Here is a 27,965-nt window from a genome sequence, read left to right as displayed (position 1 = left end):
TTGCAGTTATAGCAAGGTTCTATGGTGTAGTGGTTAGCACTCTGGACTTTGAATCCAGCGACCTGGGTTCGACTCCCGGTAGGACCTTTTTGTACTTTCTTACACAAATTTTAGTATTATTCCTTTTTTTCGCAGGAACACTCCATATTCTAAAAATAGTCCTTGGCTTTGTTACCATCAAGGCATCAACAGAACAAGAAGCTCATCATGCTGAAGATTAGGCTGATTCGAAGTTAGATTATTGGTAATTTCAAGGAAAATCAATTAACCTTATTTAACTCGGTGACTACAAAGCTAAATGAACAGTATGGAGTAGTAGTATATGTAAAATGAAGAGAAAAACACTATTTGACCGATAATAAGAATCTTTTAATGCATTTCCTTTAAACAAAAAGTATAAAAGTCTATTTCATTCACTCGATATTCGCTGATTTGAACTTAATCAACTTATGCATTTCTTACAATCCTTGTATGAAATGAATTTATCTAATCAAAACTTTATTAACCTTCACTTGAATTTATCGTGAACATAACATAACCTAGGCCGAGCTACAAGTACATATAAATATAAACATGTCCAAATACAAATGAAAGAATTCGGATGATAATTGGCGCATAATTAATGTCATACCATAAAACATAGGATGATATTTTTCTAACAGTAACACAAATTGGACCGTCAAAACTCAAATGTCATACTCCAACTCTTAATTATTTTCTCATGTAACAAGAAATATAAAAATAAAGAAAGAGATTAGAGAGATATCTATCTAGAGAATCCATTCATCCAAGGTGGCCAAGATAAGTTAGATATTAAAGCCCTACAAAACCCATATTACATTGATAGAAACTCACACTCTCTTTCAAACTTAAGTCTTGTGGATGTAACAAATGCCACGTGTGAAACACATAATTCCACATGTCATTCATTGGTAGGCCAACTGAGATCGCGCGCTCTATTCCAACTTCTCTTATCCCACACAAACTTCTTACCAAAAATTTCCTTTCATTCCCCCTTGTTTTTTTGGGGGTTTGTTTTACAATAATTTATTTATTTTTTTAATAAAAAAAACGCCATGAATGCTGTTGCTACTGCTTCTGCTCTTTCTCTTCCTATTTCTCTTAGTCGACCTTCTAAATTTAATCCTAGAAAGGTATGTTTTGTAGTAGTTTTTAGTTTTTGGTATCGGGTTTGCTATATGTAAGCTCTTAGGGTTAAGTATTGATGTTAAGTTACAAAATTACGTGTCAATTAGTGTTATTTATGTTTAGTAGTGTTTAAGAATTCATGATAAAATTACGGGTCGTTTTTTTGTTTAATAAGAGTATTGGGTTGTTTAGTTGATTATATTTTATAGTGGAATTTGATCATGTTGAATTGTCAACTTGTTGCGTTGTTTTCTTTGATTGTTTAAATGTATTAAAAATATGATCTTTAGCTTATAGATGTGCTGAATGCTTATGGAGAAGTGTACTTAGTTAAATGGAGTTGTGAAATTTTGGATTACATTGTAGTTTTTGGCCTAGAAATTTGTGTGATGGGGACTTACCCAAGTTTTTTGAATGTTGGGAAGATCATTTGCTAATTAATTAGCTGTTCTATGCAATAGTTTAATGGTTGCTTGTAGGACACTCACCCAAGTTTTCAAGAAGTTTATAATGTAATTTGAATCACTTGAATGGGTGCTCCATTTTGAGAGAGGGCAATATTGATAATACCATTATTATATTTATGATTAAGGGTGTATCTATCTTGGCTAAAATTTACCAATTATGAAGAGAATCGATGTTGCTCGAATTTGGGGATGAAGATTGGGTATCTATATGGGACATTGGATGGAAGTAATTAAGGTTACAACTAGGGTATTTGATAAAGTGTGAGACTATGACAGAGCCATTTTGTAAGTGATTGCTCTAGGGTTAGAGTGACTTAGTATCTTTTTCTAGCTATATTAGATTAAACTTCCGCGAGGATGAGGTTTTAATTCCTATATGGATTGAGATGGTGTGAAATTTTGTGTTTGTGATGATTGTTCCGTCATAGCTATAGTGATTTGACAAAGCGAGAAGAGATGAGACATAGAATGAGACACCAAACAGGATAGAGGATCCATGTTGGTCCTATGTGATATACCGTCAAAATTAAAGAAAATAATATTGGCACTTGCTTTATAAATGTTATTGTTCTATTATTTTTTAGCGTAGATTAACAGATAACTTCTAGTCACTGTAAAGTGTAAAAGAATGTGGGAAAAGAATTGGAATTGTTATATGTGAATTTTTCTATTTGCTAATAGCTTGGAAAATAATCCAGGTAAAAGGCAGTATTGGAGTGTTTGCTGTTTTTGGAGAAGATGGAGGGTCCATAGACAAGAAGAGCACGTGGGGGACGCTCTTTAATGTGGAGGATCCAAGATCAAAAGCCCCATTGTATAAAGGAAAAATATTGGATGTAAATCAAGCCTTGGAAGTGGCAAGATTCGATATCCAATACTTGGATTGGAGAGCTAGACAGGACGTTCTTACAATAATGCTCCTACATGAAAAGGTCCGTGATTCCCTGCAATGATGCTCTGTAGTTATATATTACAATTAAGTTTGTAAGAGAATGTTTTTTTTATCTTCATCATCAATAGAAGGGTGAAAGAAAAAGGACTTGAGAAGAAATTTAGTTTGCTGACTATTGCTTAAGATGATAAAAAGATGGCTGTCATTGTGAACTGATAATGTGTAATTTTACCATGACCATTGTACCTTTTTACCCATGCAATAATTAGATAAAAGATTAATCAGTATTATAAACAAAAACAATCTGACAGTTTTTTTCTCCTTTATATCGTGCACCCTAATTCCACACCATAACATTTCATACTTCATACTTGTAAATCATGTGTCTATCAAAAGGATCATGAATATGCTTGCGTACCTCATCGTACCTTGATTATGAAGGTAGCAACTAATGGCTACTTATTACTATAAGACAGATTAGAATTTGAGAAAAGTATCGGGAGCCTTTAGATATAGCTTATTACAATCAATTGCAGGAAAATTCCACTTGTGGCTTTTCAAATTGTAGTGCTTGTTTATTTGTGATTATCTTTACTTCCCCAAAATTATTGACTAATGAACTCACTTTAATGATGTATGAGTTAAAATCTGTATTCATCTGTGTTAATTTTGAGTCTGAATTTCTCACTTCCAGATACTTTTGAATTTAGGTCGTGGAGGTATTGAACCCTCTTGCTCGTGAATACAAGTCCGTTGGCACATTGAGAAAGGAGCTAGATGGTTTACAAGAAGAGCTTGCACAGGCTCATAAACAGGTAAAGAGTTTGTTACATACTTTGTATGACACTAGGTACTTTTCATTTAAAAAAATTCTGGACTTAACAGCCGCAACCAATTTCTGAGTCCCTAATACTTGCCATTTATTTGTTTTCCATATATGTGTTGATAATGACAGGTTCATATTTCTGAAGCACGGGTTTCAGCAGCTTTAGATAAACTAGCTTACATGGAGGAACTGGTTAATGATAGGTTGTTACAAGACAGAACAACAACTGAAACCAATCAGACAGATGCTTCATCAAATACCTCCACACAACCCATGGAAACCACTAAGAGGAAGCTGCCTCGTAAGAATATAGATGTATCAGGTCCTGTCAAATCTTATCATCCTAGCTTGAAGAATTTCTGGTACCCTGTTGCCTTTTCTGCAGACTTGAAGGAAGACACTATGGTAAGCTATTGAGAGCTTATATAATCACTGCGTTTTGTCTTCTCTTAATTATGCTTGTGAAAGGTATACATAGTGACTTGGATTTCCTTCATTTCAGATCCCAATGGAATGCTTTGAGGAACCTTGGGTCATTTTCCGTGGGAAAGATGGAAAACCTGGGTGTGTTAAGAACACTTGCGCACATAGAGCTTGCCCTCTTGATCTTGGCTCTGTGAATGAGGGTCGCATTCAATGTCCTTATCATGGTAAGATTGCCTAGGTAAAGGTGAAAGAACCTTTTAAAGTAAAGACTTGGGAAAGATAAACCTTATTTTATGTTTATTGATGCAATGGTGGATGTATTCCAGGATGGGAATACTCAACAGATGGAAAATGCCAGAAAATGCCATCTACGAAGTTATTGGATGTTAGGATAAAGTCGTTGCCTTGCTTTGAGCAGGAGGGGATGATTTGGATTTGGCCAGGCAGTGACCCTCCTGCCGCCAACCTTCCTTCACTTTTACCTCCTGAAGGATTTGTAATTCATGCAGAGGTATACTATTCCTACAATAGTAGTGTGAAAAACTGAAACATATTACATCTGGGGCATATTGTAATGTGTTCATGTTGAAGTATGCAGATAGTTATGGAACTTCCAGTTGAACATGGACTACTTTTGGATAATCTTCTCGACCTTGCACATGCTCCTTTCACTCATACTTCCACATTTGCCAAAGGATGGAGTGTTCCAAGGTTTGTTTTTCCTAAAGACATGTCTTAAGATGTCATGTTTTCTCTTAAACCTGTGGAGAAAGACGTAAATGAAGATAATCATCATATTCATGAATCATGGTTATTCAACCATATAAACTTGGTACTTGGGTCAGTCAATGATATCCCAAAAGAGTATGGAGTTATGGATACCTTAACTTTTGCATTAATACTTACCTGCTTGTACACATTAAACCATGTCTCTGGCATGACTTTGAAACTATGTTACTCAGACTCAGGTATACGAGTGTAAGACATCAATATACACATCCTCTATTTCAAACTCTGCTGTTTTATTAATTTTCCATTCTTGGGTCTATAATGAAGTGTAAATCACCATAACCATGTCAGAGTATCAAGGATCTGATATACTTGAAGTAAAATGAGAGTCTGAATAGCAGAGCTTTGAATGCTCATGATTGTGTCCTATCCCCGTACCATGGATATTCGGATTTTCATTTGTCAGTCTCTTGTATCCTTAACCGAGCTTAACTCTCGTATATATAGATCCAAGTAATTTGGTGAATTAAGTCATTGATCATGTACGTGTATATTATTGGAAAAGTAAGTTGTGACATTACACACCACATAGTACTTATTATCTTACCTTTTGTTACAGCTTGGTGAAATTCTTGACACCAGCATCAGGACTTCAAGGATACTGGGACCCTTATCCCATAGATATGGAGTTTAGACCGCCTTGTATGGTACTATCTACAATTGGGATCTCTAAGCCAGGAAAACTAGAAGGGCAGAGTACTAAGCAATGTGCAACACATCTCCACCAACTTCACGTTTGTTTACCATCATCGAAACAAAAAACAAGACTGCTTTATAGAATGTCACTAGATTTTGCTCCAATTCTAAAGCATGTTCCCTTCATGCAACATTTGTGGAGGCACTTTGCAGAGAAGGTTAGCTCTTTTTCTCTAATCAAAGTTAAGAGATTTTTATTTGTGCCCATTGAGTTAATTTATCTCCGTAAATGCTTTGCATATAAACACTTGAAATTCACATGTTGAGAATTCCGCAAGGCACCAAACCAAACTCTTGTTTACTTTATACATGAACTATTCGTGCTGAAATGCATAATTCAGATCTAGGATTCCTTAAGTCTGAGTATTTGTTTCTGAAAGGGGTGGTAAATCAACCAAAGCATTGCTTCTTAAGAAACTGTGACTAATGCAGGTCTTGAACGAAGATCTGAGACTCGTGCTCGGACAACAAGAACGTATGATAAATGGAGCAAACATCTGGAACTGGCCTGTACCCTATGACAAACTCGGTGTCAGATATAGACAATGGAGAGATGCAGTCGAAAGAGGAGAGAAACGTCTTCCCTTTACCAAATGAAATACATACGAGAATACTCCCAATGTAACATACTGACGGCTTGACTTCACTCTACCTTTGGCAAATTGCAATCGGAGATGTGATTGTTTATCGTAAGGCTTCATACGAATAATTTCTGCACTTCTCAGCAATGGTAAGGTTTGTTTTGGGGCATCAATTGAGCTCGTCAAATTGTGGAAACCGGAAATTGTCAATGATGTGAGGGAAAGTCAATAGCATGCCATTAGTCTGTATGCTTTTGCTTAATTTTTTTTGTCAGGTGTACAGTTTCAGTGCTAAATTCAATAATCCTCCCTCTTTTTTTTTTTTTTTCCTTTTCTTTTTTTCCTCCCCTATTTTACTCCTCATTAGGGCATCTAATACGAAACCCGATTATAAGTTGAGTGATTGTAAATTTTCACCATTATAGAATAGATGATTGTACATTAAACATCTCTTCTTTCTAATGCATCTTTTGTGAAGAAATTTTGAGGACAAACATTATTCTTCAATTGCAATCTTTTCAAGTACAACTATTATGATTCAATATTGAAAATACAAGTGTAACCCCAACGCTTCACCCCGATGTTATAAAGTGGTCATCATCTTATCAATACGACATAATATCAAGTACTCCCTCTATTCCAAATAATCATCTTATCATATTATCGAATTAGCTACTGTTGTATCTTCAAGCAATGTAACGACTATTTCCGAATGAAGTACTAACAAGTAACAACTGTTACGCGTAACAATCATTTTCAAAGGAAGTCCAAGCAAGTGCTAGCGATATCAAATTGCTATGATTAGTAGCAAACAACAATAACAAAACAAACTAAGATTAACCTTTTATTAAAAATACAAGTACTAAAATTAGTAGCTAATTAATCAAAAACTCAAACAAGAACACAAAAAGTCATTTACAAAGAAACACCACAAAAGGGGCAAAAGCGATAATGAGCTTCAACAACACGATCACAAGATTGACACCTTGAAACATCGATAGTGGGCGGTGGAAACGACGTCGTAGTAGAAGGAAGAGAGAGAGACTCAGGAAAAAACAGATTACAAGTGTTACAATGAAGCAGAGGTTTTTTACCAGGCCATTTCCAAACAGGTACAAAGAACACCTTCAAAACGTTGTCGTATTGAACAAGATCAGCTTTGGAACCGCAGTTAATGCACTTGCTGATTCCGGACTTGAGGACTTGCCCAACCTGCTGTTCTACTCCTCCCACGAAAAAGAAGAACATTTTTTTTTTTTTTTTTTTTTTTGGCCTTATTTAGTGGTTTGATTTGTAGGATTTCTGAGGTTTTGTAAGATTTCTGGGGTTATTAATTTGAAAGATTTAATTTTCTGGAAAGTTTAGGAAGAGGAAGGTAGATTCGTTTTGGGTTCTTATTCAAGAAGTTTATGGAAGGTTCTGAAATCGGCTAGAACTTCGTGGAGAAAGAGTAGATGTTGTAGAAACTGGAATTTACCTTTACAATACTGATTTAAACTTTTTTTTTTTTTTATTTTCTTTTATGAAAGATTAAAACTTAATATTTACTTCATACAAGTATTAATCATGATATTTTCACCTAATTTTTTTACTGATTAAATTTATGTTTAATTCATCTTATTTTTACTATATGATATATTAATGTATTAATATTTTTTCTTTACTTGATTATAGACACTTAACGATAAAAAAGGACACATAAAATTGATAAAGCATGATTGAAACTTTGTGGTTGTGACAAAAAAAAAGTATGATCGAAACTTTTTTAATTCGGATCTCATTTGATTTTAAACTTGTTTTTGCTTAACTTAATTGAACTTAAATTATTCTAATAAATATTAACCGTCGAAACTCTTAAAAGTGAAGAAAATAGGGCCTACAATTTCAAGGAATATGTTGGATTGCATAACAAAAATCACATGTGACGGCCATTGTAATTAATGTTTGATTAAGTAATAATTTTAACACATAAAACTTTCTTATATGTAGTCTTGAGGACTATACATATCATTATCTTAATTAAATCAAGCTCAAACCTCGTTAACAAAAGGTTTGAACAACATAACATGGTACTCTGCCTGTTTATCAACCTTGGTTAAGATCAACAAGCAGTAACACTGGCTCCATAGTCTGCATATTGACCATGATATGAATTTAACACTTTCTTTGATTAAGATCAGCAAGCATCAAAATATCAAATAATGGTCAGTTGAATCAGATTTTGTTCACTCAAAAGCCAAAACTTTATGCATCCATGCCATACAATGCTACCCAGGCTGATCATTGTGATCAACAAGAATTTCAACCTCGTGCACTAAAGATGAAAACTTCACAATCATATAAAAAAACTTCAGAATTATATAATACGATTATACGAAGTAACATAAAAAACTTTCAGATGTGCAGAGTAACAAACAGAAAATACTTTCTGAAGTTTATGCTTATCAGACGATAACTCTAGTTAACTACTATTAGCAGTAAACTCCATTAAATCATTACATAAACACGGCACAAAATCTTATGTTGTATCACAATACACTCACAATATCCATTTCCAACAATCCCAACCCACATACGAAGCAAAGAACAACGCAGGGGAGGAACAAAGAAAAGGCATAAAATAGGTTAAGACACGAGAGATTAGAAGCTTGTCGATATTTACATGTTACCTATGACAAGCTTCAAGGGTAGTTAAGCTGGCTTCCATGCTGTAAGAATCTCTTGAAACATCTCAGTCAGTAATTCCCTATCAGCATTTTGAAAAAAGTTGCTTAAATCATCCTTAATATCGTATATCTTTCCAAAATCAAACAAGTATGTTAAGCACCCTTTCTTAAGTTTATCAAGCTTGTAAAGCCAGGCCTCCTGCAGCCTCTCTAGGACATTCCCCGAGTTGATGTCCTCCAAGAGGCTTTCTTCACACGCATCTTTAAGATTTGTCATATCGTACTTGTTTGCAGCTGCCAGAAGACCGAGCCTGTGCTTCCAGAAATCCTCAGGATTCATTGTTCCATATATATAGCTGAGGAGGGCCCTGCAAGATTCCCAGGACATGTCGTCTATTGCAATGGTCGAAGATTCTTTTTCTTTCAGATCATGAAGGAACATACTTTGAAACACGGGAGAGCTTGCTGAAAGCATTGCTTTGTGAGCCTTCAGGGTTCCGTCCACAGTAGTGATAGTAACATCGGTACAGATTTCCTCATAAAGCATGCGAGAGATTGTTTGGAGGGCACTTTGAGAGGCCAAAGATTGCATGTTTCCTTGAGTTGGCCATATTGAAACCGCTTGACCACCCTATGAAGTGAGAAAAGGTTTAATAGGAGAAAATCATAAAACGAGGGTTCTTTGAACAAAATAAAATAAACCAGAAATCTTGACATACAGGCAGTGATACAACCTTATGAACATCGAAAAGGGTCCTTCATGTATATGTTGTGGAGACTTCAAACACACTAAATTCATAATCAAGTCTGAGTTATTTCATTACTACTGAGTGACAACTAAGTCCAATCACTTTTCGACATTAACAATCATATTTGTTTCAAATTTTTAATCTTTTCTTAACACATGTTTAAGCAGCATAAGCTGAAAAGATGATGCCACATTCTACTAGTCAACAACCTGAGACCAAGAAGTAACCATGTAGAAACACAGATTGTGATGCAATTTAGATTATGCACTCTTCTGTATGGTTCTTGAAAAGGCAAAGATGAAAGATCATATGAATGATCCCGTACTACACTCCAATCATATGAGAAGAAAAAAAACGTCATATAAATGGACTCAACTGTTCATTTAAAAAGTCGCCGACTGAATTCGTCACAATATAGATGCTACCTTTAACCAATTTGTAGAATAATTTTGTAACTCCAAATGGTCTTTACTGGAATTTCACTTAGCAATTATGAAATGTTTACAACCTTGACATTGTTGGAGCAGTAGTACACATACTTTTATTGGTAAAATGATTACCTAAACAGGGATGAAAATAACTAAACAGGGTTGAAAATCTCTTATGTCTTTGTTGAAGTCGAATCTCTTTTGTAGATGTCGTATGACTTTTTATTAATGAATTTTTTTACTATTCCCAAAAAAAAAAAAAGGGGATGAAAATAACTGAACAGGGTTGAAAATCTCTGAGACTCTAGAAGTGAGGTTTAGCCCAAAGCGAGTATTTACAAGAGAAACCAAATGGTGCTACAAGCTATATTCAAACATGGCACATGTGATTGTATTTCTGGTCAAGAGACAAGAAAGAAAATCACAATGGCTATTAGCTACCAGTCATTAAATTATGCGGTCAGTCTCAATGGTAGGCATTGGAAAGAAATAGATTTATTAAATTTTCACTAAAGGGCACAGAGTTTAAATCGACGTGTTAGCATAAAGAAGATATGGGATTTTCATGAAAAAAACCCCTACCAGATGTTCTCCAATTCACAGTCTACAGACTAAAGAGGGTCAAAGTATTTGTCATTAACAGCAGGCAAACACAAGCACCTGCCACTAAAACTTTAAAAGAAAATAATTCTGAGACTCACAGTTGATGGGCAGATCTTCAAGTCCAGGAATTCCACATCAATAATAAACCGACCATAGAATGTAGTGTCCACAGGCCACACAAAATCATCACTGTTACGAAGAAGTCGTTCATGAACTGCAAAGAAGCAACAAATGATGTTAAGAACATTTACTTGCTATCAATCTCGGGTAAGGCAAGCACATAAGTATTGAATTTGTAATACTAAATATAGAAACTAAGAACCGAACACCAGATACTCTTTCAGAAATTAGTTGTATCAAAAACAAGAATTACTACTCCGTATTTATCTGATTTTCAAGCTGAGAGAAGAGAGCTCATGGATAGTGGATAAATCACAAAGACTAGTTGCAATGAGCAATTGACAGCCTTAAAAAAATATCTATTACTTCCTCAGATTCAAATCGTCACTTAATCAACTTTTCACACATTAAGAATTAACACAGGCATAATTGGTACGTAATACTTCATTTATATTACCCAAAAACAAAAGAGCCTGAACGCTGATACTTAATGCCGAAAAGAGATTGACTCTTTTTCTCAAAATCAACAAACTTAACCGAAAAAACCTCACCAATTCTCCATCCAATCAAACAAACTAACAACAACAAATTCCACAATTGCATAAAACGAACACGGAACTAATCATGAAGCCTACCAATTCAACAATCCTCACTTCAATCACAACAACAATATACAATCCAATATACCAAACAACGTAAAATACCCTTCACAAAACAATTACAATTCATCATCAGAAAAGTATTCAAATTTCACAAGAAACACAAAACCCCACTTCAAATTTTAAACAAACAAATCAAAAATCGAAAGGAAAGTAAAAAAACATACTAGGAGAAATATAGGGTCTTCGACTAAGACCAAGATTAGATACTCTAAGAATGAAACGAGCAAGTGGCGGCTGATCCTTCGACACCCGAGAAGGTTCTGGAAACAATCTTACATATAAATATCGATTCTTTTCAATTGCTAAATGCCTGAAATTTACAACAATATTACAAATTAAAAAAAAACTGCACTTTTTTCATAATTTTTTCTGGGTAAAAAGTAATCAAAGATGAAGAAGAAAGAAAACAAACCAATTCCAAAGACCCAATTTAAAAGGGTCAGATTTTTTGTAAGAACAAGGGCCAAAATTGTCGATTTTCCACTGTGCTAGTCTAGAGATAGTCTCTACTTTGGTATCCCCCATTTTTTTCTGATTTTCTGATGACTGTTGCTGAGGAGAGAGACTCAGAACACTTTCATACATTTGGCGTTTTGTTAAATTTTTCAGTTTCTATAATTGGAAGGACTAAAATCATCCAATAAAGTTGAACACTTTGTTGCTTGTTTAATTTTTATTGGACTTTACACAATTTGTTTTTATATAGTTGTACTTGTAAAATACATTGTATATTATTAAACCATGACTCAAGTGGGGTTAATTTTGTCTGAATTGATTGATAATTTGATAGGTACATCAAGGATGTTTGATGTTTTTTTTTTCTTTTTTATATATTCAGCTAATATAGACATAATTAGTAAAAATAATTACCATCAACTTTCATTTAAAAAAGCATCATTAATACTATTGTTAATTTGTTACAATAAGTACTTATCATAAATTTATAATGTCTTGTTACTCTATATCTTTTAAAAAGTTTTTATTTAATCATAATAATATATTTAATAACACGGATAAAATCATTTTTTAAAGAGATATATTTCTCTAGCACTTCTTTAATCCACACTCTTTATTTCCCCCAAAAATAAGACTTTGGTTAGCTAATACAAATCAAAAGGTGCCTAAAAATGATAATCCCACACAAATTTAAATTAAAAAACACGGGTTTACAAATGCCTATAATTGGCAATGCACCATCTTTTAAAATTTTGTTATCATGGCTAGTAAGGTTGGTAGCAATAGTCGATTCATATAGAGGTTTGCTTTACTTTTTTATAGTTTGTGGACAAACCTCTTAGGGGCGCTTGGTTCACAAAGTGATATGGGGTTACAATCGAAAATGAAACTAGGGTAATATATTTTGTGTATGATTCATAAACATTAGTCAAGGTAAGTTAAGTAAAAAATGCAAAAAAGTCTCAATGGGGTACTTAAGAAAACGGAGGGAGTATTAGTCAAATGTTGTGTTATTCACTGTACCCAAAGCATAGTTGAGGCCAATTTTGCCTAAAAATAAATAGGAAAAATTAATAAAGATAATCTCAACTTTTACTCGTTCGCTAAAAGATAATCTCAACTTTGGATTATTTTTAAATAATTAAAAATTTGGGGGTCATTTGCTCAAAATGGTCCCAATCGGTCACCAGCCTATTATAGCAGGTTAAGGCGACACGTGTTACCACATGAATGATTGACAAATAAAAAATAAAAATAAACTTAAAAAATTGAACAAAAACCCAACCCGAAACCATTAAAAAAGCCCAGCCCCACCACATGAATTATCCGAGACGGGACACGGGCCGACTTATCAATTACCCGAAGATCCGGATACCCGAATATCCGGGTACCCGGATATGAACACCCCTACCCCCAACCATCGTCAAGCACAGCCCCACCGCAAAACCCCTTAAACGGCCCTCCCCACCCTCGAAACCTATCTCTAAGGTTTCAAGGGTGGGGGAGGGCCAATTTTTTTTTTTTTTTTGCGGATTTTGGGTTGTTGAAAATGATTGTTTTGGGGTTTCAAGTTTAGGGAATTTATGGGTAGGGGAGGGCAGAATCGGCGCGAAGGAAGGGAGGCTGGGCGCGACGTTTTGGGGTGGGTGGGGTACCTGGGTTGGGGGTGGGAGAAGGCTGTCGGAAATCCAAGGTGTTGGACTGGTGGTGGGGGTTGTCGTGGGTTGGGGCTTTTATTTTATTTTTTATTTTTTTTAATTTTCAACCAATCACGTAGTGACACAAGTTACTAAAATTAAAAAAATTACCTTTTAAACAGATTATTGATCACTTGGGATTATTTGAGCGAATTACCCTAAAGTTTAGATTATTTAAGCGAATGAGTAAAAGTTGGAATTATTTTTAGTAATTTTTTTTTTTACAAAAAAAAAGAGAAATTTGCATTATTAGTGCGCGTTGTACGCTTACACCGAAAAAACTCAAGCACCTTATCCTTCCCCAAATCAAAATCAAAATCCCAACTTCCCCAAATCAAAAGTTGAATTTTTTGTGGGAGCTTCCAATTGGAGAGAAGAACGAGAAATGGCGAATGACAAAGGAAAAATTAAAGGAGCAACAGAAATACCCAAAATCATATGGAATGAAAATCAACAAAGATTCGAAACAGAAGACAAGAAAGCTTATTTAGAATACCATCTTAAAAACATCCATGGAAATAATTCCCAAATCATGAATATCCTTCACACCTATGTTCCTCCTTTCAAACGAGGCCTTGGTTTGGCATCTCACCTCTGCGTTGCCGCCTTCAATCACGCTCAGTCGCATTCCTTGCCCGTCATCCCCTCCTGCTCCTATGTATCTGTAAGTATTTACGATTATATCATCGTTGTCGTTATCATTGTTAAGTACGAAGTATGTAACAATTTACGTTTGAAAGACTTGTTAGTTACTCTAGATGGTTTACGTGGAATGATAAAAGTTAGTTAAGTGGTTGCTCGATCACATGTGAAGGTTTGAAGGGGACTACTTCTTGTGACATTTTTGTTTGTTAGACGAATAGGTGCCTGTAATTTGTAAACTGCTAACAGATTGGTATATGTTTTGATTGTCATAGGACACATTTCTTCCGAGGAATCCATCATGGAACGCGTTAGTGTACAAAGGAGATGTTAAATCTAGTATGTGAACTCCAGCAACCTCTTCTACTCGAATACAAGCTCTGTGATGCTATTTCAGTTATTACATTCAGTGAATGAAATGTATCATGCTCAAAAAGGATCTTGTAATTGAAAACACATTATTATTATTAATATTCGCTGGTTTCCTTAATCTCCTTGCAGTATACATTATACATAAGTAGTAGTAGTACACAACAGTCGCTTAACATTCCATAAGACGATGTCAGTGCTGGCCCTGCTGGGTGCGAATCAACAAGATGTTTAACTTTTGTTTAAACCTAAAGCGGAACATAAAAGTTTAAAACTATAACAGTACATATTTACAACACGAGTGGTGGAAACCAGAGGCCGGAACTTATTGTGCCATACATTGATCATACAACAAGCGTCTTCCAATAGGGTATTAGTCGGGTACAAAGAAATCCATCTTATCCACTGGAAGATTCACAACTGATGTTTCCACCTACACAACACGTTGATAACAAATTAACTCACAAACAGGGCAGTAAATTTTGTTAAGAAAAAGATATTGGCTTTGAAATGAGCAGAGAAAAAGAAAACAAAAGAATGCCACTATATTAATTTGTGCATTTTACAATTCAGCAATGCCCCTGAGGATTTTCAAGTGCTCTTTTTGCTGCCAAAGAATGAATTTCTAAGTATGACTAGTGACTTGAGTGGTTGTATTCATGAACGGGAGTTTCTTACACTTAACTCGATCCTAAGAATAAAAAGAGAAATCAATATACCTCCTCAAAAGGAACAAAGACAAAAGGAGTTAAGCCCCTGCTGTGTGAGACTGCAGGCACATCAGGATTGTGTGTCTCATCATCCTGCCATCCTTCGACTACATCAAGCATGTCTTCCTCATGGTTTGCCTCATTATCGTTAACACCACTGGTGACGAGGGAGACCAAATCCATTCTGTTATTAGCTCCAGCTGTTGTCCCTCTCAGCCTGAAAAAATACGAAGTACAAGTCATTGCTTTATCCAAAGGAAGCCCTTTCAGGTTGCTCCCTAAAAAAAAAGTCACATCGATATAAACAAGCACTGTGATACACATAACACGTCACTGCTATGCAACCCAAGCCTCCAACAATTTACTTTATGCAAGACATATGGAGGACACCAAGGACATTGCTATTTACACGGTAGCAAAATCAATAGAAGAACAAAAGGGACACCAAAAAAATTTTGGGAAAGAAGTTGAGTGAGAGAGGGTAATCTGAGGTACAAGTATGTTCTTTTCCAATGAGAAACATCTAAGAATGAGTTGAGCTCTAAAGTGTGTTCTTTCCAAGACCACAAAGGCACAAACACAAAACTTGTCACTGGACAGTAAGCTCAAGCCCAAAACTAATACAGTATATAATTCCAAATTTACAAGTTCAAAGGTACAATTCGAATGTTTAAAAGTAGAGACAATCTATCAAGTCATGTCACATACCTTAAGCGTATCCTCAAAACAGTAGGCCTCAACCCCGGGTACAGAAGCGCAGCTTCAACCTGGAAACAATGACAACATCCTTTAGATTAAGGAACATACTGAGCAATCAATTGTTTTCATACCCAGCCCAAAATTCCCTGTCACTACAAGAAAGTAAGAAACAGAAAAGTTTTAACCTTGTCATCGGACAATGTGTATTGTCCACGATAAATACACTCTGCTTTAGATGCTCGAAAGTTCATAATCTTAGCAACATCTTTAAGTTTTTGAGATGAATTCTGGCCATTAAAATAACAAGGAAAAGTAAGCAATCGTATAAAAGATACAAACACAATATAATAAAAATTAAAAAATTGTTTATGCTAAAAGAACTTGTCAACTGGTTAATCAAACCTTCTCGTCAAAAAAAAAAAAAAAAGAAAAAAGAAAAAAAAAAAACTGGTTAATCAAACCTTGTACAAAAATCTTCCAGAGGGGTAAAACTTGATGTATCGGTAATAGCATACCTGAACAGGAGAATTTAAGTTAGACAAAAAACATGATCAAACAATTTAGCTCAATAAATATTGCTGTGAGAAAACCAAGTTTCATTATTATCAGTTATTACATGAGAGGGAGGGAGGACAAGAAGTGCTTTAAGATATGAAGTAAACATCCTTGCTCTTCTGAAAAGAGACAAATGATGCATGTATATCCCTATATTTCCAGATATGAAGTTGTTTGAGCATAAAGCAGAGAGGGGAACAGGCATTTTCCTGGTCTGCTCTAATAATTGAAAAACTTAAAAGGACTTAGCAGTAGCACGAGGAGAAGCAGCCTACCAAGTGTACTGGATTTGAAACCCTCCATTCAGCGATTCCAGCACGTATATAAGTATTCCTGCTCACATAAATGCCTGCATGCAACAATAACAAACCTTGATGTCTTCAATGGAATTTATATTCCTGAACTTGTAAAAAGGCGGAAACACAAAATTTAAAGGATTGTCCTAATTAGAAACTACAATCTTCATCAGCAAAATCTTCACAATCTCTAGCTCCATCAAAGAACAAAATGCCAAACCAGACAAACTTTAGTGCATTACTAGTCAGCACTCTTTCACAGTACTAACTAATTGAGATGAGCACAATGAACAATTTGCAATTTTCAAAAAAGCCAACCAGAATTTTGTGAAATCCTTTATTTCACGTACTTATAGCCAAGTCAAATACTCGACATTCCAACATAGGTATGGACAATTAAACACTTCATAGGCTAAAAACATGAAAATATTTCACAAAATAGCCAAGTTGGACACTAGTGTCCAATTTGAGTAGTAACATAGATTTATCCATAAAGCATATTTGTGCATCAAAATTTGTCCCATCCCTCAATAAGATGAACCTTGAAACTTGGTTACACAATCAGTAGATGAACAATTAGCTAACTTTACAACAGCAAGAGCCAAGAGATAATCACACTTTACTCACATAAGCTGCTCTTAGGAGATTACTCGACTCCATCACTAACCAAAACAATCACTCTTAGTTAATCTTAGCTACTATTGGTAGCTTTAATATGGTTCTTCCTAGCTACCTCTAAGTACATGAGACTTACCATCAGTTCGCACTCTCGGTCTCGAGAGCCACATTTTTCTCCATGAGCCGTCATATTTTGAATGCAAAATCTGGTAATTGTACACCACTCCAGAAAGCTTCAGCAAGAAAAAGATTTTTTAGACAGTATGAGAAATTTAGAATATGAGTAATACAGAAGTTACTGAGGAACTAAACCTGCCATGCTTTCAAGCATGCGATGCGCCAAAAAATAGGGTTGCGTATGGCATATCTCCATTTGCGGCAAACGCAAGCAGCTCTTCCCAAATGATAAGAAGGCAATCTTGCAAAGATCTGCACCCAAAAAAAAAAAAAAAGTCATTTATTTAGGGCTCGTACATATTCGTTTGAAAACTAAAAATTTAAACCCGGAAACCACTTTAATTTTCAAAATCACGATAATTCTAATAAGTTAGACTATTTTTATTATTTTATATGAAATTTATCATATGACTTTCAAGAACAAAAAACCAGAAACAGAAAACCAAAGGCCCTTATTTATTTTATTTGATTTTCTTTTTTTTTTATTTGGGGGGGGGGGTGTGGGAAGGGGGTGGTAAAGCTGAAAATCAATTTATAGCATAGGATAATAAATGAAAATATCTTCTGATTTTCATTTTTATTATTGTTAGTTTGTGACAAATGGTTAATACTTATGCAAGTAATGGAGTTGAAAATCAATTTATAGGATTAGAGAACAGCTAAGTATGTTGTTTCTATGTTACTATATGAATTTTACTTTTGAGGCTTTCCATATATGATGATTGTTTATGCATCATTCTCATTCTTTTTATAGTAGTTTCGTTACCCCCATCAAATGCAAGATACCACATATCCTGATGCAAACCTATTCCAGAAAGTCCTGGAAATGTAATACTGTATACTGATGCTCAACATTTCAGAAATATTATGACGGAATAAAGGTTTGAATATGTTGGCTGACTCAATAACAAATGTGTTGATTTCAAAACTTCCACATACAATTACAGAGAATATTTTCAGTTGAATTAGAAACAAAGTCTTGATTTTCAGACAGCACATGAAGTAAACACAAGGAAGAGATCAGAATAGATCATGTATATACTTGTAAGAATTAATATCTTCACCTTAGCCAATCAAGCTACCCACCAAGCCACTAAAAGGTAATTTTGACACACAACTTTGATTTAACAAAGAAATGAGACCAGGCGCCCAGGACAAAACCATGACAGAGAAAGATTACATACTTACAAGCCCAAGTGAAATTTCATCCCACGACCAATTGGCTACAAGTACTCCCCAAGCTTGTATGGTGTTATTTTTTCTCCTTTTCTCCAATGTGGAACAACTAACATGTGCACAGCATATATGTGGCTCAACAAAAGCTTCTTTAAGCATACCCCATGACTAAAAATTTAAAGATTCCATAAACTGAATGGCTGAACCAGTGTAGCTTCTTCTATAAACATACAAAGAAACTAGTATTGTCAGAAGTTGAAAAGCAGAAACTCCCTGACTAGAGAACTAAATTATGGCGCTTTATTCTCACTAGCAATTGGAATCAACGTAGCTAGACATTCTCAACATCCACGTGTTATAATGTTAATGTTATTCTTCGAAACTCAACCAAGACCTAGCAATGAAGATTTGCTAATTTGACATGAATCGCCTATGGCCACTTGCCATATCAGATACAACCTCAAGCATGATGCAAATATAAACATAGCATGACACATTTTGATCAATAGGTGATATAAAAAACTATATTTTCATGATTTATGATATATATTGTACAGGTATAAATTTTGAAAACGAAACGAAATCAACACAGATTCAAACAAGAACACATCACAGACTAGTGAATTACATCTAGGACTCATTACCTCATGAAGCAACTCATCAGGAAGAACGCGGTGAATAAGTGCAGGATCAAGAGAAGAAGCTGTGTTACTAACACTTCCAAATGCTGCCACTGGACTAACCCTAACCCCATACAGATCTATATGAAGACATTGAAACAAACGACTAAGACTATGACAGTGTAACAAAATGAGAAGCTAAAACAGTCAAAAGATCAAAACAAAATTAAAATGATATTAGCAAGAATGACAACCCAAGGGGCTAACTATAAGATGCTAAAATCTGAAATATTAAGCAGTAACTAAACATAAAAACCTTAATCAATGCATAATTTTGCCATGAATTCAAAATCTAATACACAGTAATTAGTATATCAAAACCAAAACAAAAAATGTGGGTATTCAAGCAATATAATAGTAAAATGAGAGAAGCAGAAAATTATACCAAGCCAGGGTCTTTTAGTAACAAAGAATTGGGCAGTCTTCCAATGGTAAGCAGCCTCTAATTCTGCCACAATAGGAGAGTTTAAATCTGCAATACACAAAATCCCCATTAATTTTGCAATTTCTATTTCCAAATTTAATTGTAATTAGCGAAAAAAAAAATCACAAATTTCGAGGTGATTGGGGTTTTCAAGAGATACCCAGATGGGAAAATGAATCAAATTGACCAAATTCATTGAAAGTTAGAAGGAAAAGAATAAGAATAGATTTTTTTTTTTCGATTGATTGAAAATTAGACTGTTTTATAATCAAATTGTAATTAAATTGAATGGTGGAAAACAGAAATTACTCTAACAATTAAACAATTTCATACCAGATGAAGCCATGGTTTTGTTCTTTTGATCCCACTACCTGGGAATTTGATTTTTTTTTTTTTCTCTTATTTTTGGGGGTTTTCTGGGATAAAACCGGGAAAGAAAGGAAAAGATTTCCCGACAAAACTGAAGGAAAAAAAGTAAGAGGATGAGGAGAGAAAGAGGGGCCCAATAATGTAGAACCACGACTCCAGTAGATAACAGAATCTCCTAAGCTCCTCTAGTAAAATCTACTCGTGCACATTCCTACGCCGCCGGTCACAAAATCCACCTATGGAGCGGCCAGTCATGTATGGGGGGTATGGGCTGAACACGGTTATAAAATTACAAAGTAATCTCTATAAAACTAACCTTTGTAATATTGATCGAGGAACTTCTATAACATTGGTTGGGTAATCTTTATAACATTGACCGAGTAACCCTATAACACTGACCAAGTAGCCTCTATTACACTAACGAAGTAACCTTTATGATGACTAGTCACACAGTTTAGTCAGTCACATATAAAATTTGTTAATGATCGCCTCACGTTTATAGATAACTAATTAATACTACCTCTGTCCCAGAATAACTGAAATGTTATACTTTTTTCACTATTTATATATTATCTTTTACTATAGGCTTTTTTTTTTGGTCATAAAATATATTTCATTATGAAATATATTGTAACTACGTATTAATATAAAGTTTCATAAAATAAATTTTTAGAATTTTATTGATATTTAATTATATAAAAATAAAGTCAAACTAGTGTATTGGCTAATTGGCATGTGTGTAAAGTTTAACTGTGTCAGTTATTCTTGGATGGATAGAATATAGTGCTTAAAATAGTATTAAGTTATGAATGCATGATAAAATAAGGTGTCGAACGGTATAATTAATATTAATTTTACTTTAAAATTTTCAGTTTTTCACTTTTTAATCTCTTATATATCTAACGCCCCGGGGTTGCTTGTTAGCTTTTGGTATAGCTTTTGGCTATTGAAGTTTTAATTTTACTATCAGATACAACATTAGTATCATTAAAATTTGCCTAATACATAAAACTTCATTTGTACGACATGCATTAGGTAGATAATGGCGTATTCAGGATTTTTATGCATGGTATGCACAATTACTTGTATTATTAGGAATAAATTGAACATAGGTTTATTAGTAGGATCAAAATATATATAAATTTAGCATTTAACGTAATAATATTTGAAAAATGATTTAGAATTTACATTAAAAAAGTTAATGATATGTGCCAACCAACTAAATTGATATTTACAATAAAAATTTAACATAAAAAATGTTAATACAAAGCACATACCTTAGTGTGCAATAATAGATCCGTGTAGTGTTTGATTGAGCATTGGATTGATGAATCTCCCTTTAGTATAGGCCATATTTTGTGATTGTGAGGGTGCAGGAGAAGTACTTTGATTCATTTTCCACACATGCATAAAAGGGTAATACTAAACCCAAAGCTATGATAGATGTTATAAAGGGAAACTCTGGTATCATTTTGAACTCTCCCCAAATCAGCAAGGCAATGAGAAATTCCATTTGCATCTCAAAAATAAATAAATTATTTTTCATCTCAAATGAAGTTTTAAGCATTAATCACTTTTGTTATTTGTACCAAATATTTTTGTGCCAAATTTTATATTTCAATTTGTTTGATACTCTTTTTTTTCAACCATTTATTCTTATTTTATAAACTTTCAAGGTTGACATTAAATTTTCTCATACACACTAGAATCAATTCTTGTTTTTCAATAATGAGAATTACAGTGTGTCAAAAAAAAAATAATGAGATTTACAGTATCGATTAAAATAACACCAATACTCTTTTCTTTGTAAAAATTCTTATTCATCGTGCATCACTTCACCACTATTGTTTGATGTATCAAAACAAGATTAAGATTTTCCTTTAACGACAATAAACCTAATATGTATTAATAAAATACTCGACAGTACGCATGCATGCATTTCATTTACTATTGGTTTAACACCATATGTTTGCGATGTGACCCAAAAAGAAGGTATATGAGAAATGACTAGTAGTGTTATAAGAAGAAACTCTTGCATTCAATTCGACTCTACATGTTTCATACAATTGACCCTTTGCTCCTTGGCTATTTATAAGCAAGCCTCCTACTAACTCACTTATTCCAAGCTAGAAGCTTCCTTCTTCCGATCCTTATAAAGGGATTCTAGGTAGCTTCTAGGTATACAAGGTTCCACATAAATCCTAGCTACATGCTCAACCATATCATAGACAACTCTATAGTTAAAACATTCTACATTTATAAACATAATACGTACATTATATGCATAAATACATTATACGTTATACATGTATTAACGAGAATTTCCAATGTTTAAGAACCTTCCTTAATCTTCCATCAGAGATTTAAGTTATTTTTTAGAGACCTTCTAGAGTCCCACATCTAAGGCCTAGTCTTCCTTTGATTACTGAATTAGGCCCAATGTGACCCAGTTCGGATAAATTTAGTCTCATTATATTGTTATTGTTATATTTAGGGCTCAATGATGTCTCGAATTTGTTACTAGAAGTGAAGAAAAAACCTTATTAGCTGCCATAGAAGTGACATTGGTTCAAGGTTGGAGCAATTTCATTATGGAAGGTGATGCGACACTGCCTGGTGCATTATCACAAAGGATTTTACACTATTTACGCATGAATTATTGCTTGTATGACTAGTATTTGCTAGGTAAGAAAGTGTATCAAGGATTATGGCTTGATATATTTAAAGTACAGTATGTGAATAGTGTAGTATCATAGTATTTTAATTATGTCTAAACTGAGGAGATACTTCATATACCATTTGACTATTTGTTTAATAGTAGTCCAATCTCCAAACCTACACAATAGTAAACTGCTAGTTGAAAATAGACATTATTGCTTGTAGCTAATTCAACGATATATCACATAATAACATTTATTCATTTTATTATAATAATAAAAATTTAGTCTATGTAAGCTTAAAGTATTATTCACCATTTTTATATACACTCGAATGTAAAGTGCAATAATACTCTTTTTTTTGGAGGGGGGGTGTCTAAAAAAATATGAAGACCTTGAATACAAGTATACAACAAGATAACAAGATTGTTTGTTATCCAAAGACGAGAAATGGGTCCCAATCCTAGGCCCTATTTTTTTGAGCAGCAGGGATTAGTAGAGCAGGGCAGATTTTAACAGAGAGCAGAGCAGAGTAGATTTCAGCAGAGCGAGATAGGGCTTCCACACACTGCAGAGCAGAGTAGAGCAAGACAGGGCAGAATAGAGCAGCTCAAAAGAACAGGACCCTTCTCAGATATGAGTAAGATTCTTATGGCATCACTAAGTATCCCCAACTACTTGGGACTTTTTATCGAACTATATATACCTCCACAATTATGCACTTGCCATTCATTCGCCCAATTTACCAAATTTATTAAACAACACATTCGTCTTAAATTTTCATGTCATTTCTTCTCTCTTTCATTGCTAAGTAGTTGAATTGCTAGAGATAATGCACCAATTTTATATCTTGTTTGATTTGCATGATACCTGGAATTTATTATATACGTCCGGGTGTATTATACACTCAACTAACCCAAGGTTAGTGTTTGCTTTTCATTTAATGATTAAATGAAAAACAATCATCAAAATGAGAACAAAATACTCATGGTGTACGGTACACCCGGATGTATATAACAATCTCTCCACCAAGTTCATCATATCTTGCTAGCTTTTGTTCATTCCAACTTCTTAGAAAGGTGAGGACTCCTTGTATCTTTGCTAGGATTTTCGTATAAAAATTTTCCTATAAAAATAACCTCAATTATTAAACTCCACAAACACTTTAAACGTTTTCCTAACTACCATATAGAGTGTTATAGTAACGTAGTAATGCATATGAAACTTGAGTTTGATACAATCAATTGTCGGTATTCTCTTAAAAAGTGCAATTTACTATGGATTTTCAGTACTATTGAGTTTCGATGCTATATATTGATTAAATACTAGGTGTTTCGGTCAGAAAACAATGGGCCTTCGGCTGGCCTTTCGGATGAGTGGAGACGAAGCCCAATTCGAGTGATAACCGAATTAGGGATTTCCTGCACAGCAAAGCAAACGTAAACTAGCCTCGGGGGGTGTGCCAAGGAAGGCCCCTCCGATGCCGAAGTCAGTACGGATACAAGAAGATGAGAGAAAAGCTATGCTAGAGAGTTTGTTGCTTGAGGCATTAAATGTGAATGAATGTAATTGTATTGAAATGAAAGCTTTTATACCTTTGTACCATTAGATAAATTGGGCTTGGTCAATCAATGGGCTGCCATTGATTGGGCCTTGCTATGTCTGACTTGGCAAATACATTGGAGGGTTGAACCTTGCCTATTGGGTTTCTATTATTTTCATTTGTGGACTGGGCCCAAATATAAGCATTTTGGACCCCAAACAACTTGCCCCCCAAACCCGATTCGTGAGGATAACGGGTCGGGTTTCAGCAGCTGAAGGATTTGGAGGGAAGTAAATGAAAATAATTTAAATATTTTTGAGAATTTTGTACAGTTAATATAACCGTTAATAATAATTAATTAACCTTGATGACGGTTAACTAATGATAGTGGGGAAGTGGAGTGGACTTAGTGGAAAATTAAATTTTGGCGGTTTGCAATTGGTTTGAGAAGAATTTGAAGAGTTTGTGAGTTTAAATCAAGTGAGTGGGTTTTCGTACCAGGTATTAATTCGCATTTCGCATAATCATTTCCGGCATTCCCAAATCAAACGCTCTTCGCATTTTACTCTCACTTTTCCAGCGAACTCGCGCAAATTCCCTTTTCTCTTTCACCAATTTCCGCATTTTCCGAAGCTTTTCAGCAAAATTCACTGCTCCGAATCACTAAATCGGCAAATTCCGAGCTAGATAGAGGTAATTTTCTCCGAATTTCATTCGGATTTCCCCTTCTTTTAAGCTATTCCCCTTTTCTTGCTTTTTTCGTGTCGCCGCCGATTTCGCAATGGCCGGCAACCCTAGTAAAAGGCCAATGGAGCCTGAAGACGAGGCTACTGAAGAGGAAGTGCCGCAACTGGTTCTGAAGAGAAACCGTCCTCTGCCAGTAATGCCGTTCCTGAGCGGCCGTGACCCTAATGCCCGAATCGAGGTTGGTTCGTCCTCAAGGGGAGAGGGATTAAGGGTTATTCCCCTAAACAGTGCCCCTCCTAGAGAGCCAGCCGAAGCCAGTACTTCTGGCCGAAGGGCTTCCACCAGATCTCGGCCCTTAACTCCCGAAGAGAGGGAGTAGACCGATGAGTATGAGAATTCCGGTCTACTGAAGACCGAGCCAGCCGAATGGTGGCTTGCAAATGATGCCCGGTACCACTTTGCCGAGCAGTTAGAAGTCTACTACGGCATAATGGAAGCCGATGGGTACTGGTGCCGAATGCCCACGGTGCTGGAGAGAATCTATCGGGCCCCTCCTGGTTATATTGGGGTTTACGTTCGGCAGCTGCAGTATGGGCTGCGATTTCCAGTGCACCCCTTCGTCATCAACGTTCTGAATGGGTACAATATTTCATTGGCCCAGCTAACCCCAGTCAGCATCAAGAGAATCGTGACTTATCTCTAGGTGTGCATCTTTTATGGGCTGCAGCCGAGCGTTCACTGTTTTCGGTGCATACACAAATTGTCGCCGAACACCCAGTCCAGCAGAATACACGGCCGAGGCTGGTGGCACATAGAAGACGAAAGGGGTTATCTGACCTCCTATCCGAATGACACCTCGGATAAAAATTGGAGGGAGCAATGGATTTGGGTGCGAGCTCCTTCAGATGAGAGCCACCCTAATTACTTCGGGGGGCCTCGCTACGTTAGGAAGCCAGACCCATCCATGTCAAGCATCGGTGATGACGATTTCACCGAAACGGATCGCCTGCAGATGGAGTTATTTGGCAGATCCTCAAACCCTGGCGCAACTGGCCGAATGGCAATTGTGCCAACTGTCTGGCTACCATGATGCCATTACATCTTCCAAGAGAAGATGCTAGCAGTTGTCGGCCTCAGCCGAAGATACCAAGGTGGTAAGTGATTCGGCTGGGGCTGAAGCTTTTACTTTCTGCTTTTTAAGTTTTCATAGTCCGAAGCTTTTTGTCTGAACTAATGCTTTGCTCTGACATTTTTTCAGCGATCTGCGAAGAAACCTCTGGTATCAATTACGAGGTGCTGGGGATCAGCCAGACCAGAGTGCCGATCACTAATACTCCTCCCATCACAGCTGTGAAGGATCGGCCACCGACGCTGCAGCCGAGGAAGCTTGAGGTGGTCAGTGCCTTTGAGTACCCGGCGCAGAATCCCTGGTACAAGAAGCTTGACCCTTTCTTCCTACTCTCAGCTGAAGAGGAAGCTGCTGCTGCTGAAGGAGGTGACGTTGTGCAACCACCGCCTCCTCGATCCGAGCCTATAAGGGAGGAAGATTCAGATTCAGAGGATACCGAAGAGTTGTTCGGTCCTTCGGTAAGTTCATCACTTAGTAATTTTCTAAGTTCAGAACTTCAGCGTTTTGATTTTTTAGCTTGCAAAGTATTTTTCTGAATATGTTGATACGTAGCTTCAGCTTTTGAGTATGCATGTTACACGTAGCTTTCTTTGAATTTGTATGGATATTTTGCTAAGTGTAGATCTTCGGATGCACCTCTGTCTGATGTAGTTTATTTTGCCAAAACTGTTAAGTATGTGGCTTCGGCTGAAACATTTGTGTGCTTCTGCCTTGAGCTTGCTTGCTGTTTGTTGTTGTTTTTTGTTTGTTTGAACCTCTTACTCATCTTCCTGCCCCCTCTTTCTTTTCTTCTGCAGTCCGAATGGGAAGAAGAAGTAGAGAAAGAAGACCCTGCCCCCTCTGAACCTACTGCCGAGGATATGGTTGGCGGAAGAAGACCTTTGGTTCGCCTTGGTCAATTCAAGGCGCCAGAGCTTCCTGTTAAGAGGCCTCGGCTAGAAGAGGTTCAGGAAGAGGCAGCTGAGGTTACTTCCCCCTCTCGGGAAGTTTTCATCGAAGTGGTCGATATGCCGGTCGACCCTTCACCTCCTCATCACGTATCTGAACCATTTTCTGTGGAGGTTCAGCACGAGGTGGAAGTGCTCGGGATCCAGAATGAGGATCCGAAGCTCGTTGAGAAGGAGAACGAGCCGCAGCTGAACGATGCTACTGTGTCTGCGCATATAAATATCCCTTCCAGTTCAGCTGCCACCTCATTTCGGACATTCCAGTCAGCTGAGATGGGGTTCGGCTCAGCGCCCCTGGTCCCTGTTCCTGGCCATGCCCGCGCAATTATTGAAGATAGGCGCGATTCTGCCCTTTCCTATTTCGGCAATCTGGGCAACCTTTCGGCTGTTGAGAGGGCCAAGGCATGGATGCAAGGTGCTGCTGCTGGAGCTGCCGAATCCTTGGAGAGCGTGCCTCATCCTCTTCTCGAGAACCAAAGGGTTCCGATGCAGGTAACCTTCCTACACTTGCTTCCTCTCTTTTTTTTTTTTTTTTGCCAAGTGTTGGACTTCGGCTAACTACATAAGCTGCAACTGTTGTATTTTGCAGGCTGTGCACAATCATTTCCTTACTGTGGAAATGTTTGACGAGCTTCAGATCCAAGCATCCAAAGTCGAAGAGGCTGAGACTCTGGCTCGGCTGGCTGAACTGAGGCAGGCAAAGGCTGAGGACGATGCTTCAGCCATCAAGCAGGAGATGCAGCGAATGGAAGAGAACTTCCGCACCTTCAGCCGAAGTTTGGAGCAGATTGTCTTCCCTTGGATCGAGGAGGGCCAATCTCTCATGAAGGAGTTTAGAGCTGATACCCTCGCTGAGTTCCAGGCTCGGCTCGAGGCCAAGGCGAAGGAAGACGCTGATGCTCGACAGCTCCTCGTCTCTGCCCATGAGCAGCAGCTGGCCCAGATTCGAGAAGAAGCTAAGAGAGAAAAGGATGATCTGCTCGCTGCCAACCAGAAGCTGAAGGATGACTTGGAGGCTCAGAAGGCCGAGCTGCAGGATGCCAAGGAGCTGCTCAAAACCCGGGTTTACACAGAAGCTGA

At 36.3% G+C, this 27,965-nt stretch overlaps 5 protein-coding genes and 1 non-coding gene across 7 annotated transcripts; 3 read left to right on the top strand and 3 right to left on the bottom strand.

Annotated features, from left to right (window-relative positions):
* Positions 1 to 15: 15 nt before the first annotated feature.
* On the top strand, positions 16 to 87 carry TRNAQ-UUG. Its single transcript has one exon. It is a non-coding gene; the product is annotated as a tRNA-Gln (tRNA).
* A 902-nt stretch (positions 88 to 989) lies between these two features.
* On the top strand, positions 990 to 6,354 carry LOC110709775 (chlorophyllide a oxygenase, chloroplastic-like). Its single transcript, XM_021888020.1, has 9 exons — positions 990 to 1,154; positions 2,315 to 2,548; positions 3,219 to 3,323; positions 3,464 to 3,739; positions 3,837 to 3,984; positions 4,087 to 4,271; positions 4,359 to 4,471; positions 5,109 to 5,403; positions 5,678 to 6,354. Exons 1-9 carry the CDS (start codon positions 1,077 to 1,079, stop codon positions 5,840 to 5,842), a joined length of 1,599 nt encoding a protein of 532 aa, XP_021743712.1. The 5' UTR covers positions 990 to 1,076; the 3' UTR covers positions 5,843 to 6,354.
* Positions 6,355 to 6,592: 238 nt separating this feature from the next.
* Positions 6,593 to 7,505, bottom strand: LOC110709776. Its single transcript, XM_021888021.1, has one exon. It carries the CDS (start codon positions 7,072 to 7,074, stop codon positions 6,742 to 6,744), a length of 333 nt encoding a protein of 110 aa, XP_021743713.1. The 5' UTR covers positions 7,075 to 7,505; the 3' UTR covers positions 6,593 to 6,741.
* Positions 7,506 to 8,205: 700 nt separating this feature from the next.
* Positions 8,206 to 11,723, bottom strand: LOC110709774 (BTB/POZ domain-containing protein At1g21780-like). Its single transcript, XM_021888018.1, has 4 exons — positions 11,467 to 11,723; positions 11,219 to 11,364; positions 10,371 to 10,486; positions 8,206 to 9,123 (listed from the first exon to the last, which is right to left on the bottom strand). Exons 1-4 carry the CDS (start codon positions 11,637 to 11,639, stop codon positions 8,518 to 8,520), a joined length of 1,041 nt encoding a protein of 346 aa, XP_021743710.1. The 5' UTR covers positions 11,640 to 11,723; the 3' UTR covers positions 8,206 to 8,517.
* A 1,316-nt stretch (positions 11,724 to 13,039) lies between these two features.
* LOC110709773 (acetyltransferase At1g77540-like) lies at positions 13,040 to 14,339 on the top strand. Its single transcript, XM_021888017.1, has 2 exons — positions 13,040 to 13,871; positions 14,125 to 14,339. The coding sequence occupies exons 1-2, from the start codon at positions 13,593 to 13,595 to the stop codon at positions 14,194 to 14,196; spliced, it is 351 nt and encodes a 116-aa protein (XP_021743709.1). The 5' UTR covers positions 13,040 to 13,592; the 3' UTR covers positions 14,197 to 14,339.
* On the bottom strand, positions 14,291 to 20,113 carry LOC110709772 (F-box protein 7-like). Of its 2 annotated transcripts, XM_021888015.1 has the most exons (11): positions 19,887 to 20,113; positions 19,515 to 19,601; positions 19,094 to 19,209; positions 17,409 to 17,525; positions 17,233 to 17,329; positions 16,458 to 16,531; positions 16,089 to 16,142; positions 15,813 to 15,914; positions 15,637 to 15,695; positions 14,938 to 15,145; positions 14,291 to 14,651 (listed from the first exon to the last, which is right to left on the bottom strand). In XM_021888015.1, the coding sequence occupies exons 1-11, from the start codon at positions 19,897 to 19,899 to the stop codon at positions 14,592 to 14,594; spliced, it is 987 nt and encodes a 328-aa protein (XP_021743707.1). In that variant the 5' UTR covers positions 19,900 to 20,113; the 3' UTR covers positions 14,291 to 14,591. The 2 variants fall into 2 exon arrangements, with proteins under 2 accessions (XP_021743707.1, XP_021743708.1); XM_021888016.1 differs by lacking the exons at positions 19,515 to 19,601; positions 19,887 to 20,113 and adding an exon at positions 18,462 to 18,669 and having other exon boundaries at positions 19,094 to 19,183.
* Between the last annotated feature and the right edge of the window lie 7,852 nt (positions 20,114 to 27,965).

Source organism: Chenopodium quinoa, unplaced genomic scaffold (assembly GCF_001683475.1).
Source record: "Chenopodium quinoa cultivar QQ74 unplaced genomic scaffold, ASM168347v1, whole genome shotgun sequence".
NCBI lineage: Eukaryota > Viridiplantae > Streptophyta > Magnoliopsida > Caryophyllales > Amaranthaceae > Chenopodium > Chenopodium quinoa.
This window is presented reverse-complemented; position numbering and strand designations above follow the sequence as displayed.